The sequence below is a fragment of the Lycorma delicatula genome, chromosome 2 (assembly GCF_047948215.1).
Source record: "Lycorma delicatula isolate Av1 chromosome 2, ASM4794821v1, whole genome shotgun sequence".
In the NCBI taxonomy this organism is placed as follows: domain Eukaryota; kingdom Metazoa; phylum Arthropoda; class Insecta; order Hemiptera; family Fulgoridae; genus Lycorma; species Lycorma delicatula.
In genome coordinates this window covers 166,860,504-166,879,788 of record NC_134456.1, presented here as the reverse complement: position 1 = coordinate 166,879,788, position 19,285 = coordinate 166,860,504, and the positions used below count along the sequence as shown (strand labels likewise).

The window sequence follows — 19,285 nt, the reverse complement described above, 5'->3', positions numbered from 1 at the left end:
GGTATAACTTTTTATTTTCAAAACTACATTTTTACACACCCTGGGCCAATGGTTGGAGATATCAAAAAACTTTACTTATATAAGTTTTAGGCCCTTATCCATAGAGTAGTAACAACTTTAAATGAATTCTTTATTTTTCTCAATAATTAAGTTATGGTGATATTTTGTTATTTCGAAAATGCACCCCCTTTTCTGATTTTGAACGTTAATGAACTTAACTGAAATTTTGTGAAAAGTTATTTTTAAGGAACAATTTGAAAGTGAAATATATATATATATATATATAAACTTTTGAGCTGATGGTGGTTTTGGGGTAAATATGCGAGTAAACTTTAATACAAAATCAGAATGAGGTATTAGATTCATTCAAGATCAACGTTATTTGTGAAAATGAATTTGAGAAAATCACGTGTAATGTGTGATTTGTATAAGAAATCTCGCTTGTGAACTTCACAAATATTTTAAAAATTAAATGACTTTTGACAAAATTCACAAATATAATTTTTGTCTTTTGTATGAATATTAAGATGTTGCTTTAAATTAGAATTATAGTTAAAAACCTTATGGCAGAAATTGCAAACATAATTTTTCTCCTTGGTATGAACATTTAAATGTGATTTTAAATCAGAATTTTGATTAAAAGTCTTTAGACAAAAGGTACAAACATAATTTTTCTCTTTTGTATGAATATTAAGACGTATTTTTAAATTGTTTTTGAGATGAAATGACTTTTGACAAAAGTTACAAATATAATTTTTCTCATTAGTTATGAATATTAAGATGTCGCTTTAAATTAGAAGGCCGATTAAAAACCTTATGGCAGAAATTGCAAACATAATTTTTCTCCTTGGTATGAATATTAAGATGTAATTTTAAACTGCTTTTGCAATTAAATGACTTTTGACAAATGTTACAAATATAATTCTTCTCTTTTGTATGAATATTAAGATGGTTTTTTAAACGGTCTTTGCGATAAAATGACTTTTGACAAAAGTTACAAATATAATTCTTCTCTTTTGTATGAATATTAAGATGCATTCTTAAATTGCTTTTGTGATTAAATGACTTTTGACAAAAGTTACAAATATAATTCTCCTCCTTTGTATGAATGTTAAGATGTTGCTTTAAATTAGAAGGATAATTAAAAACCTTATGGCACAAATTGCAAACATTATTTTTCTCCTTGGTATGAATATTTAAATGCAATTATGAACTTCGAACAACTAAATACAACTAAATGCAACATGAACTTCGATTAAAAGTCTTCTGACAAAAGGTACAAACATAATTCTTCTCTTTTGTATGAATATTAAGATGCATTTTTAAACTGCTTTTGTGATTAAATGACTTTTGACAAAAGTTACAAATATAATTCTTCTCTTTTGTATGAATATTAAGATGCATTCTTAAATTGCTTTTGTGATTAAATGACTTTTGTCAAAAGTTACAAATATAATTCTTCTCTTTTGTATGAATATTAAGATGTTGCTTTAAATTAGAAGGATAATTAAAAACCTTATGGCAGAAATTGCAAACATAGTTTTTCTCTTCGTTATGCGCAATAAGTTTTGTTTTTAAACTATTATCATGAAGAGACTTTTGACAAAAGTTAGAATTATTTTTTTTCTCTTTAGCATGAAAGTTAACATGCCTCTTTAAATAACATTTACATCTGAATCTTTCATTGCAATATTCACAAACCAATTTCTTTCCTTTCTGCTGAGGTAACTCATTTTCACTACTTATATCCTTGACTAAATTTTCTGTTCTTACATCGCCATTCGCACAATTACATTCACTGGATTTTTGTTTTATAATTCCATCATATACCGAATTATTTACACATCTCTTACAATTCTTAGTACTTGCAATGATGGTTAATTTATCAATCATAACCTGTAAAATTAAAACAACAATTCAAAAGTAATTATGAATTAATGTAAAATTATTTCCATTAAAATAACATAATTCTATTTTGTAAAAAGCCGCAAAATATGGATAAAAAACTGAATATTTTAAACATATATTCAAAATAAACATCGTTTGGAATATTATTTAATGATTCACAAGTAAAGTTTAACGTAATAACAAACTTTACTTATCCTATTGCATATCTATACACATAGCTGAAACTTTACAGATTGTCTGGGCTAAAGGTATCCAAAATAAATGGCCTATATTTAGGAAATCAGTCCTAACTTCTTAGTACTCAATGATAGCATAAATCTCCAAGAATTGTTCAGTGTACTTTCTATATTCAGTAGAATATGCGTATGATGTGCAGACAAGCTGACTCCAATGCGATTGTAGTCCATCAAGATGTGGATCCCACAAAAACCATTCAGTGCATGCTTTTGTTAATGTTGTTTCAATCATGTACACATGTTTAACAGCTTGTACAAACTGAATGGAATATCAATTCTTTTATGTCAAAGTTTAACGTCCTCCAAGGTATGACTTTAAGAGACAGAAATCATCAAAGGTTTCAGTTATGATGAGGCTATGGATCAAGTAAGCGATGCATTCACTGCCCGTCACATTAACTTTATTAGGCGACCTAGTTATGGACTGCAAATATCTCTTTCTACTATTCACAACATTACCATAAGCACTCAGTTTGCAAGAATACAAGTTACAACTCTTATTTATAGTTAGATATCTTATTTAGTGGTGAGACAACTTTTCATATGTGCAGGATAGTTAAAGACACTGTCAAATTTAATGTACTTAAAACCCCATGCAATAATCAAAAATGAAAGGGACACACCCAAAGTCAATGTCTAGTTATGATGAAACAAAAATGGTATAATCAGACTGATTTTTTTCATGCAGCTCAATGTGACAGGGCATATTTATCTCAACCTGTTTGAGAATTTTCATATTCCTCAGATTCCTGCCGGATTCAGTTTCCAACAAGATGGTGCTCCAAAACACTTATATTGAGATGTTACCATATTCCTGACAACACTTCCCTAGATGTAGGATCAGATGAAGTACCAACTGCATGGCTAGATCAGCTAGATCTCTCAGATATAATTTCTCTAACTTTTTTCCTTGAAATTTCATTAAAAGTTGTAACAAAGGAAAGTTTGAGATTTGGACGATTTAAAACAAAAAATTGAAGGCGTAGGTCTAATAATGAAATAATAATCCTGCATATCAGTTGTATATAATATAATTAAATAAAATTACATATCAAACATAATAGAAAATTAAAACTACAATCATATATAAAAAACGTATGAAGTCAGTTAAATAAAATAACTACTTCTACTATAAATAACAACTTAAATTTAAAAAAAACATCTATTTAAATTCTACTAAATAAACCACATAGTATAGAATACTGAGATAAAACATATCTTACCTTAATATTTCATAAGTACTTTCACAGGATTTTGCATCCTCAGTCATTACTGAAGTAATTTCATCATACAATAGTGGCATAATACAATAATATACAATATTAACAGATATTATACAGACAGAATATTACATAATAATATTCTGTTATGCTATAACAGAATTATTGTCATTAATTTCATTTTATATAATAGTGAAATTATTTCAATCATGACTGAGCCAGCAGGATCTCATGAAGTACTTTCATGAAAAATTAAGGTAAGTTTATGTCTTATCTCGATATTCTGTACAGTTGTTTAATTAACAGAATTTAAATATAAATTAACAATATACAGGAATATGAATTAAAAAGATTAATTTCAGTAAAATACATACACACACAAAAGATAAAATATAAACTTTAATATTTTTAACAGTAGTGGATTATTATTTTTCATAAAACTATTAACAATATTTCTAATTTACTATAATATGAATATGAAAATAAGGTATTATTTTGAAATAATAATCATAATCAATATTATTTTGCAAATGCATACATGAAAATCCAATTTAACATATTTATTAACTAAAAATAATAATAATACTAATGTATGTTTAGACACACGAATAGATTTTTTTTATCATTTTCTACTACAAGCAACATGCATAATAAAAAAAATCATTTAATGTTTTGATCATACATTAACTTCACATTAATTTTCTTGATATACTTCTATTAAATGTTAAATTTACATAGAGAAGAAATAAATGTTAATTTTGTTGGTACATTGAGGATATGTTTTAAGTTAAACGAGGGAATCAGATGGCCAGTGAACTCTTGGTGTAACAAAAAGTGGTAACTTGTAAACAATTAACATATTAAAGAATTTATCTCATTTTGTATTTTATTTTCTTAACTGCTTATAGAAAAATCTATTCATTGTAAGACATAGGTTTAGGCTGTAATGTTTGTTTAATATTGCAAAGTTAATGATATGGAAGTGGGTTATTGGATACAATAGTGTAAGCTCATAAATGAAAATAGAGAAAACATTAATTGAATGTATGAAGGGCAGACAACTTGTGTGATATGCACGTCTGAAGTGAATAGCAAATACTAAATGGGTCTAGAATATTTTACATGCAGGTTCTAATCGCAGACTAATAAGAGTGTAGGAAATAGTAATACATATTTATAGCAATCTGTGATGTTACAGAAACCCAGGTTTAAATAGAAATAAATATATTAAGGAATTAAGTCTTTTACAATATTAGCCTTTTTTTTTAATATATCAAATTCTATAATGACTTGTAGTGAAGCTGAATATTTTTATTGCAGTTTAATAATAATAACTATGCAATGATCTTTACAGTGCCTGCTCTGTGGGGAGTTTACATTTTTACTTTTGCATCATCATTGTAATTACTGCTGTTTGAACCAATGAAAAATATAAAACTAATGTCAATTAAATCTGCTGTTTAGACTAAACTAATTAAACCTGCTGGGTTAAACTCGTCATCACAAAATCAGCTGATTTTTGAAGTTGAGAGTTCTGAGGTTTGAGTTCTTGTAAAGGCAGTTACTTTTATATGGATTTGCATGCTAGACTGTGGATGGTGGAGGAGTTCTTTGGTGGTTGGGTTTCAATTAATCACACATCTCAGGGTGTCAGCCTGAGCCTGTTCAAGATTACTCATTTACACCAGACTGTGCACAGATGTCTTGGCATCTCTGCAGAGTACTGTTGACATCACGTCACTGTGCTATTACTCTGTAACCTGGTGAACACAATAAATAAATAATTATGTGAAATAAAAGGGTTTTCTGTATCAGAAATTGTAAATTTTTATCTTCATGACTTAGGAAATATTACATGCAGATCAAAAAAATTATACCTGTCTTTGTGAAGAAATGGAAAAATTAAGTCTGAATCATTTAAACCTCAAACATTAGTGCCATATCACATTGTGTTCCTAATATGGGATATTATAGGTCACCCTGATATTTTGTTTTTATTACAGCAATGCTTATAACTGCCTTTTGAGAGCAGATTGTCAGTGTACTACATGAACTGAAAGAACCCATGCAGAAGAAAATAGATGAATTTGGTTATATTGAAATATGATGAACTATATTTATTATTATATTTATTTTTAACTAGTTTGATTCTAATAAACATCTATGGATTAAATAGGAGGAGGTAAAGTTAACATATTTAACTAAATGTTAACTTATTTTTAAAATTTATATCAACAGAATTATCTGTTAAAAAAAAAGATGTATAAAATCCATAACAAAATGTGAAGATTGTAATAATAATAAATTAAACTGGAAGAGTATTTAACAGTCTTATCAGCATTTACAAAAATATTTTAGATATTTACAAAACAGGAATGAATCCTAAAACTAACATACTTAATATATATAATTAAATGAAAAATAGTTACAGCTACAAATAATTTTTATTTAAATAATACTTATCAATAATAACAGCAGCAAGAACATATACATTTATCTTAAACAATAACAAAAATAAAAAAATAACACAATTATAGATAAAATTGCAAACATACAAAATTAAAAAAAAAAAAAATTAGAAGGGAACTCTGCAAGATACATCAGAGATAAGTTATATATTTAAACTACTCTGAAAAAGATTAACTTGCACTTTTTCTTTTCCACTTAAAACATCTAAAAACACAAAACATAAATTGCTATTTAATTGTACAAAATGATTAATTTTTAATGAGAAATTGAACCAACTATTTTTTAATTAATTCACAACTAATTTAAATTTAAAACATATTTTAAGTGAAAAATTTTCAACTAATTTTTAGGCATCATTTTTGGCAATAACACTCCTTCCTATTGCTCTGTAGCTTTAGCTGACGTTATTGCAGATGGTATTTTTCTTTGATTGGAAAGATTCTTATTAAGGATTTAATAAATGGTCAAAAGGTATATCAGATTTGAACTGGAGCAGTTCAGTAAGTGTAATATTCCATAATGTTGAAGCATGAGAGATGAGGTGCTTTTTGGTATTCCATTGTCCTTTTTGTAATATGTTATAAGTTATTGCTGTCAATGTCAATTAAAATTGCAATCTATAAACAGTAAGGGGTAGTGCCATTGATAATGACTATAAATATAGTCAAATAAGATATTTTTTTAATCATTTATATTAATAGGACTTCTAATATGTTTTAACGTATATTTTAATGAGAAGAATGAAATGATGCCATAACGTAACCCAAGACTAGTTAACATACACCCGATATACCAAACACCAATCAGGGCCTGTCAATTTGTCATTAAAAATTAGTCATTTCGTATAATTTCCAGTGAAGCTTCATATTGGACAACAGGGTCATAAGTTTAACAAATTGTGATATAATTAATAACATTTGTAAAATACAAATAATATTTCAAATATCTTTTTATTTGAAAATTAATACAACTAAAATTAAAAAAATAATACAACTTAAATAGAAATAAAGAAATGATGTAAGGTAAAATAATTCTCATGAAAGGCTTATTTATTAATTTCTAGGTAAAAGTAATGCACATATAAAGATTAAACTAATGTTATAAAACAGAAGCAATAGAATATACACCTACAATAATAAAGCTGTAACTCCGTTCTTATTGTAGCATAAAAAAAAATACAACTTGATTAAAATAATTACATAATTAATTCATTATAATTAGCTAAATGTTTAATTGGACTAAAGCTTATTTATGGAGTAAAAAATTCAAATAAACTAAGTATATACATGCAAATGTGCCAACATTAATATTATGATCACTGTTATTTCCAATGGTAAAACCAATTATAAAGAATGATGAAGTAATGAAAACGGTGATTATGAAAAACTATGGTTACAATAAATCTAGATCATTTGAATAAAAAGCCAGCATTTACGATATGATATGAGACCAAACAGATACACAGGGAGAAAGAAAGAAAAAGAGAGAGAGAGTGAGGTGAGAGAGGAAAAGGGGGAGAGAGAGAATAACTATATCTAAATGGTCAACAGCCATCTTTGCTTACAAATTAATATATGTATAGCATTCTTCCATAATAATTTTCTGAATATATCTTATATTGGGCACTGTGAGCAGAGTCTTGGCATTCTTATGATATGACACTCTACTTCTATTAATTTCTCCTACCTATGCATTTTATTTTAATTCATTTCACTACTACAGAGTGGGGCAGTAAAACCGCACATCTGAATAAAGCTTGTATAGTGCAGGTGTCTGTGGTGGGGGAAGTAGGAAGTTACCTAGACGTTCTACACATTTGGAAGTTAGTAACCATGCAGTGTTCAACTGGTGAACAGAGAGGTTTTACTGTTACAGTGTATTTAGAAAATGGTCAAAGATCCATAAGTGTACAATGCAGATTCTGCCTACATTTTCATCTTCCACCTCATGTTCCTGTCCAAGCAGGAAAGCCATTTCTGTTTGAGCTAACAACAAGAAGAGGAGGTGGTAAGGTAGTAGTGGAAGAACTGTTCAGACAACAAAGAACAGAATGTGGAGGTTGTACGAGTAACAATTACAAGGAAGCCTTTGAAGATCTTGCCAAGTGCTACAGTCTTGCTCTCGTACTTTCAACTCGAAGCGTAAAAAGAATTTTGTACAAAATTCAAAGTAGTGCAAGCTCTGAACCCTAGAGATTATCCTATCCGTACTAGCTTTTGTGAGCACATGTTACAGCTGCTTGAAGACAACACACAGTTCATTCATAATCTATGGATGAGTGATGATGCTCATTTCCATCTCAGTGGATATGTAAATAAACACAGTTTTCGCTAGTGGGCTACTGCCAACCCTCAAGAAATTCACAGACCTATCCATTTGGCCAAACTGACAGTCTGGTGTGTGATCTCTTCAAATGGAATAATTGAGCTCTTGTGATTACTTTTTATGGGTGTATCTAATGTTGATGATTTTTAAGATTTGTCCAGAAACAATACAGAACTTAAAAGTGCAGATTGAAGAAATTCGTGCAATAACATCAGCAGTAGTACAACATGTCAATGAGAATTTCAGTATGAGACTCAGACAATGTGTAAAAAATTATGGTCGCCAGCTTACTGGAGTAATATTCAAAAAATGAATCTTTTTCTGCTTGTATACTAATTTCCATTTCTATTCTTAAGATTTGTAGCAATATATGACTAAACAAATGTTTCTGTATATTTTTTTTAATTCCTGTAAAAAGTGCTGATTGACTGTCCAATCTGTATTATCATGAAAAGTGTATATTTTAATTCTTCTAAATATTAATTTATTTTATGAATATATTAAATTTATTTTTATTTCTTCTAAATATCAGCATTATTTAAATCGCTTAATAAATTATATTTTTTAAATACGTTTAATGAATAATAATTTATAATTAAATAAAAGGCTTATTTTTACACACATAAAAATTTAAAAAAATTTATTAGAACATTATAAAACAAGGTTAGTTCATATTTCTTTAAATGTTAAGATCATCACCGAAGAATTAATGATTTATTACCATCTGGCAATTTTGGGTACTTTCTTGGCGAGCTATTTTTGAAGCAAGTCAGCTGTTTATCTTTTACTGATTATTCTTAATCTATTCCATTTTTTCTTGTATTACGTAATAATATATCTATTTATATAAATTGTATGAAACATTAAATACTTGAAGTTTACTATTAACAGTTTTTAATTTTAAGTATATTTTTTAAAAAATTTAATCTTATTTTAACATTTTCATATAATAAAATTACTCAAACTTCATATTTTAACATTTTTATATATTAAGCAATACTAAGTAAAAAAATTTATTTGGGGCGGGCTATCTTAAATTCAATTTTATTTTATTTTAGTAATTAATTTTTATCATTCATTCATTTTTTTAAATTATTTTGTATTTATATTAAATTTAATATAATTTCAATATCCTTTGTTAACTTATTAATAAAATATATCTATATGTGTATGCTTTCAATTGATTTAAAAAAATTTTAAAACTATATCAATTCAGATTTTTTTTTTTCTTAGTTTGTGTGAGCTCAGCAATTGTTCATAACTTATTTCATTGCATTTTGGGATTGTATTACGATAGAGTTTGGTCTGGTTTTATTTTAAATAGATATACACTTCACAGCATTTCATCAAGTATACGTTGTAAATTAAAAAAATAGTAAAATGGAAGAAATAAATTATTCAAACAATGAACTGTTTTTGTAAAAAAAATCGTATTCAGAATGTTTTGTTTTTATTAAATGTATTCTTATTTTACATGTTTCTTCAAACAGCTGTTCTTAAAAAATAACTGGGTGTAGGCAAAAGCATAAGCTCTTATCATAATGAATAATTAATAAAGTATCTGTATTTAGAAGAGTAGGTGATAAAGGTGCAAACTTTTTAACAATCTATCAGCCAAATAGTTTCTTTTTCAACAAAATTCTTTTATGTTGATAAAAAATTTGAACAACTTTTTCTCTTATGAAGTCTTGTGAGCTAGCTCAATAGTGTACATTGCCACTATTCTGCTTATAATTTTACTGCATTATTTAGTTTGTTACTGAGACATACAGAGTGATTACTTATTTACTATCTGATTGTAGCTTTGAGTGAAACATTTTTATTTTTGTAATGTGTTTGCCTGGTTTGGCTTTTCTGATGAATTTGTTGCTTTCTTCGTCTTTATCATAAATTAATAGCCAAGGCAAAAGTATAAATCATATTTATATCAGCTAGGTGATATGTACATTATCAATGAAAAAAAGAAAATAGATTTATAAAAGACATCACAAATTTTAGCATTTTTGCAATATAAAAAATTTATTTACTTAGTTGTATTTTATCTGGTCTATATGAAAAGTGCAGTTTGGCTGTAATAGTTAAGCATAACTGTATATAAAATTTGTATATTAAATAACATTTTTCCAGTCATTAGTGACTGACAAAGATATTCAAGAAATTTAATGTGTATTTTTTTATCCAAATTTTGAATACTTGGTTCATTCAAATTAAAATATTGTTACAGGGCCTCTAATGAAAAAGGGATAACATTTATGGAAAGTGAAACTTACAAACATCAGCACAAAATTTGAAGAGCACGGGAATTAGATTATGACAGTATTACAGAACCGAAGGTAGAAAAAGTAAATTCAGTGAGCAACAATAAGGTAAATAGTCTACATCAACTAATATTACCATTATTGACACTGAAAAATTAAACTTTCTGTCCTAATTTTGACAATATCCATCCTCTACTCAACAATAATCTCATCCTTTTACTTTTTCAATCAACCCTTCTTCCCATTTACTACTACCACCATTAAAATTTGCGAAAGTACCTGGAATTAGTGATCATTTGCTGATACTAAACCATTCTTTTATTAGAAAATAACTGATTCTTTGAAAAAGTTGTAAATGGAATTCATGAAAGATACAACATTGTAATTTTTGAGCACTTTGTGCAGTCATGAATGACATATTAAGCAGTACATTTACAGGAATTCCCAGAAATTTAGTGGATTATTTCACATAAGAAAATAATACAATTACTAACATCTTTTAATAATATTATGGTTTTCAATTTATTACCTACATAAAGAAAATTTTAAGTAAAAAATAAGTTTTTTAGCAATTTACACACACAAATATATATATATATATATATATACAAAAGTGTGTATTTGTGTGGGTGTGTGCAAAATGCAGTAAATTTGAAAAATAATTATCTAAGCTTTGAGAAACAAATGAACTGACATTAAAATTTATTAAAAAATAATACAAAAAATAATACTTTTGTTTCATTAAATGAAAAAAAGGGTTGGTTATACATTGATTTATAGATATAACTATGTGTGTATATTGAAATAGAAAGCTAGATGGTATTATCAGAATTCTGGGTGGGAAAAATTCAAGTTTTTTACATAGATAATAAAAACCCAGAAGCCATAGTTTTCTTTTACTATTTTTCTGATAGAAAACCTTAAAAGATCTGTTGCATTTGGAGACCTACCACTGCATACGAAACAGCTTGGAGGTAAGGAATATGTAAATTTTTTTAAATAACTGTGCCAAACAACTACAACTCTTCTTAATAGCATGTTTAGTAACAGGTACTTCAATGTCTAATGGGAGTATGTTTGCCACAGGGCTCCCCTGCTATTTAACCTCTATATATATATATATACAAATATATGTATATATCCAATCTGCCCAATATCAGATCAACAAAATTCTGGTATGCAGATGATATCGCTCTTGCTTGCAGAGCCAGAGACCTCAGCCAGATGGACAGAATTCTCTCATTGAGGATCAGGCCAATCTAAGCTCTCACTTTGAGAAGTAGAGAATTGCATTCAGTGTCAGTAAAACCGAAGTTTGTGCATTTCACTTCAACAACAAACAAGCTATCATGAAGCTCCAAATGCTATTTTATAGCAATAATCTTTAACATAAGTACTCAAAATATCTTTATGTCATCCTTAATCTGATTCTTTCATACAAGAAACGTCTTCAGAATACCACTGCCAAGGTAAAAACACGTAATAATATTATTGAAATACTATATGGTATCACATGGGGTGCTTCAGTGGATATCCTGCATACATCTTCTATCACACTGGTTTTTCTACTGCCAAGTAATGTGCTCCAGTTTGACTAAACAGGTGCCATACTTGATTGATGTTTAGCTGAACCATATAATACCGTATTTAATAACTGGAACAGTTGCTGAGTAACTTGACATTTGAGGGACAAGGGTATGATGACATTTCAACCCTGCAATAGAACAGACTCCGCACCAGAGATCCACTACTATGGAAAGCTGAGCAACGCTATCAGTAATGGACAGGAACAGTTTGAGGGGTATAACCGTGACACCAGAGCTTGACAGGAAGCAGTGGGTCAAATAATTAAACAGAATATGCATTGGGGATGGCCAATGTGCAGACTCACTACACAAATAGGGCACTGTGGAGCTCCAAACCAGACAATCAGTGGGGAATGCACCTCTGGTCTTTACAAGGTAGTTAAAGCACTTCATGAAAACTGATGCTGCAGTGCTAACAAGGATTTGAAGCCTAGATATTGATTTAGTTACTTTTTATTAGCAGTTTTATTTTCTTGTTTTGTTCATACATTGTCTATATATGTATTTTTGTAATCACACTGCATATATGCCATATGAATAAATAAATAACTGTACTACAAAGGAATAATATACATATTTGTGTATTTAATATATATATTTAAGAAAATGGGATAGAGGTTCGTCAAGTAATATTTCTAAATTTGTATCATTAGTACATCAACAATGTTATATTTGAATTTTAGAAACAATGTAATAGAACTATTCCTAGGTGATCTAGTTCCTTGAAGCACTGTTTCCATCAGTACTATCATAATACCACATCTAGGGACAATTCCATGAAGTGAAAAAAGAGGACTAAAGAAAAGAAATCATAATTATATGCACACAAAATAAAAATGTGACTAATTTATGTAATTTACTATTGTCCTACAATTGTTCAACTGTCCTGATATGTTTGACTTATGCCCTAACCAATGTTTTACTATTCATTGTAATTATATATATAAAACTTCCATTTGTCACCTTTTATTGCAAAAATTGTATTTTTAAACATGTAGAAGTAAAAAAAAAAAATTTTTACTTTTAAGTCTATCAACTATCAAAGTCATTAGTGACTATCTTGGGATTAATTTTTGATAATTTTCCCGACCCTAGCTGTACCCAGAACTTTCAGGATAGTATGGAAGCATGCCTGATATCAGGTTTTTATTAATTTTTAAATAACAATTAATCTGGACAGGACATTTTATTTAATATTGCATTTTTAATTTAGTGCAGGCTAATCATTATTTCTATAAGTATGAAAAAGTAAACGGTTTCACAAATAAACTTTGCTGATTAACAGGAATTTATTTACTTGCTCTTGCATACTTTTCTATTTTTTGATGAAATATCAATAAATCTATATAAAATTATATAAAGTAGAATAAATTAATTATTTATTATCAAAGTATAATTGATAAGTGTATTAATATATTTTTGATAACTGCAAGCATGAAATTAATAAGCAGTTAACATCAAATAATTTAACCTGATAAACAAAGTTAAAAATTAAAAATATCTAGTGGAACATAGATATTGTCATATTATGAGACAGATGGCAATGAAAGTGTTCATTCAATCAATGTCTTATTTCTAATAAGTGGCAAGAAAACTTAAGTTGGAGATAAATGGTGATATCAGATATAGCAAGACTACATTTTGTCAATTTTAAATGTTATTTATTTTAAACCCAACTATAATACTATACTAGCCAAGCAGATAACTTACTGTATAAGAAAATAGATATGAGATTAAGATTTAAACAGCATAAGCAATATTTTATAGATCAATAGCAGTAGATCAATGACACTTATATAATGCCACAAGTTATCAATACAGAGTTCAGTAAAACAAGTTACGTTACCGGTAGTCAATACCACTTTTTATTATAGCATAATACCTTTTTTAACAGTGGAATGTAACTGTATAAACATAATGTGTTTTAAACTTTGGACTGAAAACTCTCCTTTGTATCTATAAATAAAATGCCAGTGTGCATAGACTGTAGCTTTTAATTCTATTCAAGTGCATATACATGTACACAAAAAAACAGGTGGCATTCTTTATGTACTGTTAAGTATATCACTAACAGTCCTGCTTAAATTTTACTTGGGATGAGAATACTAGTCAGAATGAACATGCTATTAGTAAATTACAGTAAAATAACTATTATAATCACTGTTAAAATAAGTTTAGTAAAACAAAGAACAATTTGGTATGGCGTAGATTATAGTAAACATAAAAAAAATTAAAATTATGGATTTACACAATTACACATTTTTTGCAATATGGAAGTTAATGGATTTTTAACTTGAAAATATAATACGTCACTTTAGTAAATTCATTAAATAATATTTAAATGAATTTGAAATAATATTGTAATGATGACAAAGATGGACATTTTCTATATGTAATAATTTATTAAATCACAATTGTCGACATAGATATTGTACAAAGAGTATAAAAAGCTGATTTAATTATGGTTTTTATAAAATAATTTAATTAAAAATATAATAAACTAGATATATAACATTATAATATATTACATTACAACAGGAACATTTACTATTTATTTTTCATTTGTGTTGTTCTACGAGTGATTCTTCCACAAAATAATCCCGTTATAAATATCATACCAATGAATGTAATAGCTACAACAGTAAAATATTTTCTTGAGGGTGAGTTTTGGACTTGACCATACAAATCTCCTAAACTGTTTGGTGCTGTCAAAATCTGTAAATAAAAAATAAATAGTAAATAAACTTTCATTTTACGGTAAATAAAATGAAATAGCTTTAAACAACTATGTAAAAATATTTAAAGCAGTTAATATTGATTGTAATAAAATTTTCCTGCATTTCCCTATAACTACCACATCTATTCTACAGTGACAAAGTGGTATTGCTAGTAAATAACTCACATTCATAAAAGCGTACTAAATATTATTTCAGTGATAATACTCGCAAATAAATGCACTGAAATCAACCTCAATGACAAAACATGAACTGAAGGCTATATAAAAAATAAGTGTTTGAAACATATAAAAGTTGTAAATAAAGATTTATAGTCTTAGCAATGAATTTGAATTATTATAATTTTTTTAACTAATAGCAAAAAAAAGTACTCTTTTAAAATCTTATTAAACATTTACCTTAACAGCATAAAATCTGTCATTTATATTTGCAGAAAAATATGGGAAAACATGATTTTTTAAATTCATCTTTGTATATGCAATTTCTGAGATCTAAAGCTCTGAAAAATAATTCTGTAAAATATATAGTGAAAAAAAAATAAAAAAGTACTTTATCTTACCCTCATCAAATTTCAGGTTTGTAATTATTTTGGCAAACAGTAGAACAAAAAAAAAAAATAGTTTAATGTTATTATTAATTTAGAGATAAAATAATTTGACTTATTTCTAATTGATCATTTAATTAAATTTAATTTTGGCCAAACTGACTACTTTTACATAATATATATCTACGAGAATCAGTCAAATATATACAGGAATTTTGTCTCATGACTTTGTACGAATAAGAGTGGGCTGGAGCAGAAAAATGTTGAAAGAACATGAATGATATGAGGAGGAGATGGAAGCTCTTGCTGCCTTTACATTTGTGTCTTTAATGAAGTGTCATGTCAGAGTTAAGAGATTCCATGTTGCTTGTGAAATTTCTCACAGATAAGGTCATCAAATCCTACAAAATTTTGACCAGACTGCATGTACAATTTGGGGATATGACATCATGCATCCAAGATCATTACTGGGCTACCAAATTTAAAGGTAGGAATGAAGTTGTAGAAAATGTCACAATAGGTGTTCAAAGACAAATGTAACAGATAACATTTGATTTATCTGTAACCTCACTGAAGATAGACAACAGTTGAAAAAAGGGTATTAATGATGCTAACATATGATTGATTTGATACTTCATTGGGGCTTCTTAACAGTTAAGGAAGAGGGAATCAATCATGGAAATGCCCATTCCATTATCACAAATTACCTTGGGTTCTGGTGAAGTCTGTATAAAATGGTTCTACCAAAAACAGAAAGAGGCCAATATTTGACAGAAGACTAAATGGAGTACCATTATTCATCTGAGAAGAACTGTCTTGATATATGAAGGAATTTTTGCACAATGTGGTAACCATTGATGAGTCTTGGAGGATTTCATAATGACTCTGAAAAATGGAAGTCAACTTCACCACTTCCAAAAGTGAAAGCTGCACATAGCGTGGATAAAGTCATGATGAAAATGCTTTTGGATCATGAAGGATTCATTTATCAACATCAGGTACTACAGGGATGAATGTATATGCTCTTTGATACTCAATATGCTGAAGATATTGCGACTCATTTAGAAAAAAAGCCCTGGAAAAAATTAAAGAATTTCTGTTGTATCATGATAAGCGTGGCCCCATGTCGCTCAGTCTGCAAGATTTTGAATGAAAAAAAATTAAAATCATTTCTCACCCAGCACATATATAGCCCAGATCTAGTCCCAAGAGACTTCTGGCTGTTCCCAGAGGTGAAGAAGAATCTGAAAAGGTGAAAATTTGAGACGAATCTAAAGGTCGTAAAAACTGTGGCAATGAAATTCAAAGTGTTTTCATTACTTTATTGACCACCCTCAAACTTAGTAAAAGACAAATAATTGTTTTAATAAATATAAAAAAAAACTGTTTCCATGAAGAATCTCATTATGAAAGTAAAAGCAAATTGTGTAAATCAATTATAATGTCAACATAAAATTTCAACCTACAAATTTTAGCTTTTTTTAACTTAACTTTTTGTAACTTTTTTCTAAATTAATCATAGACATAGCAGGATTTAAAATAAATACATTAGCCTATAGTAAATGAGTACTTACAAGACAGATATGCCATTGGCAGAAACCAATTGCGGGATATTTTGAAGTACGTTTCATAGATGAAAATTTTTATGTTTTAAACTCACAATTACCTATAACAATTGTTTAAACAATCTTTTTGTGCAAAAAATGTATTTTTTTTTGTTTTTTGCATATAAAATGAAATTCTGTTTGCATATATTCAAAACAAAAGTTGTAGAAAATTGCAAAAACTATAAAATGATACTTATGCATTTTGACATGCATTTCTTGCTACAAAAATCCAGAAAAACTGATAAAAATGGTTATTTTTGTGAAAATTTCCAACTCAGTTGTTTTTATATTTAAAGTACTGGCCTTTGGGGAAAATGTAGGTAATGTCTTATAGAATGTGTGCAGAAGCTGGAATCTATGGAATGCATAGTTTGTGCACAAGAGATTATACATTTTTCATGCCTTTTCTTGCAGCATTCATTCTATCTTGTACTATTGCTTAAACAAAAATTTACAGACGAATTTGGAAACTAGAGAAGCTGAACAATATTAATTCACTTCTGTTATTTAAATGCCAATGAATTGGTTTAAAATACACTCAAACCGTGAGTGTTACATGCGATGTGCTGCATGGCGAAGCCGGCTGAATTGTGCCTCACTCACATCGAACATATTAACACAAATCTAATCTTTTCAGCAACTATTTGAGCTACTGTTATGCTTTTTTTTATTTTCATCATCCTGACAAAAGCTAACGCAATATCATACAAGATTTAACGTAAAATGCAAACCTACTTAACTGATTGGTGTTATTCCTGAAAACTATTATATTTTTGTGAAACATTTTTTAGTTATAATAGTATTAAGCCGTTAACATACAGTAACAATATTACAAATGTTGAGATTACAATAGTTAAAGGAACCAATTCTCATTTTTCTTTTTATTGTGTACAACACCAATGTCATACGAGATTTAACATAAAATATGTACTTACCCATCCATTGTACAGTTAAATATTTATTACAATTCCCCACTGCTGCCATATACCCCCACTAATACCACCACCTCGCTCAGCATGCTTGCACGTAAGAGATTTGGGTGCATTTTAAAGTAATTCAACAGCATTTAAACGAATGGAAATAAATTAATGAAATGTTGTTTACCTTCTCTAGTTTCCGAATCCGTTTTTAAATTTTTATTTAAGTGATTGTATGAGATAGAATGAATGCTGCAAGAAAAGGCATGACAAATTTAGAGTCTTGTGCATACTGTATACATTCCATAGAATCCAGCTTCTGCACACATATTCCATAAGAAATTACCTATATTTTCTCCAAAGGCCAATGTTACAAATGCAAAAATAACAATTGGAAATTTTCACAAAAATAACCATTTTTATCAGTTTTTACACATTTTCTCCCCAAAAAATGTATTAGTCAAAACACATAAAGTCTTATTTTACAGGTTTTGTGATTTTCTACAACTTTTGTATTGAACTTTTCTACAACTTTTCATTGCTCCACTGGTTTTCATTTTATACGCAACAAAAGAAAAAAGGCATTTTTTACACAAAAACATTGTTTAAACAATTTTTATACTTAGTTGGGAGTTTTTAAAACATATATGTTTTCATCTACAAAACATACTTCAAAATATCCTGCAACAGTTTCCGGGTAACAATTTTGTTACAAACTCAGTTCTTCTTGAGCTCTATTGACTGATACAGAATATTGAGATATGACATATATTACCTTAATTTCTCATGGAAGTATTTTTGCAGAATCCTGCATCCTTAGTCATGACTAAAATAATTCAGTTATTCCGTAATGTAAATATAAAAACAAATATACTAAAATAATGACAATTGTGTGATGATTTACACGATTGCTGTTGTCTGCTGCAGTTTTTATAGGAACATCTCCCTCAAACATTATCTAATTGTTTATCAAACTGAGATTTCATTTGTATTTATATACATACTATTTATATACAGTACATTTAATTTTATGTTATTTTTATTAATTTCTAATATTTATAAATTTGTGTTAATATCAGAAATAGTATGGCTTATTGTTTATTAAATTGTCTGTCATATTAGATAAACCTAATTTATTAAATCAGTAATTTCTACAATGGTCAAGAAACCTAGTTTAACAGGATCTATTTGTTTTTCCTGTATAAATAGGATCACAATCATTAAGTTTAATTTTATAAATTTCACACAGATCTTTTATTTTATTATTTTTGTTTTTTAAATATTCTATAATGTTGTTATTAGGTTTGTATGCTGGTTCAAATATTTCTTCATTGTAAGTTATTATAGTATTTCAATTTGATAAACCATCACACATTGTTTGAGAGAGACGTACTTACAAAAACTGCAACAAATAACAGCACTCATATAAATTAATATGCAATTATTATTTTAGTACTTTTACTTTTATATTTATATTATG

The 19,285-nt window shown here is 27.9% G+C and overlaps 1 protein-coding gene across 1 annotated transcript in view; it reads right to left on the bottom strand.

The window, feature by feature from the left end:
- Nucleotides 1–3,159: 3,159 nt before the first annotated feature.
- The window catches only part of Glg1 (Golgi apparatus protein 1), an 84,372-nt gene continuing 68,246 nt past the window's right edge, over nucleotides 3,160–19,285 (bottom strand). Inside the window, exon 16 of the mRNA XM_075356657.1 lies at nucleotides 3,160–14,717. Coding sequence (XP_075212772.1) covers nucleotides 14,550–14,717 — 168 coding nt within the window. The 3' untranslated portion in view covers nucleotides 3,160–14,549. The remainder of the gene's footprint in view (nucleotides 14,718–19,285) is intronic.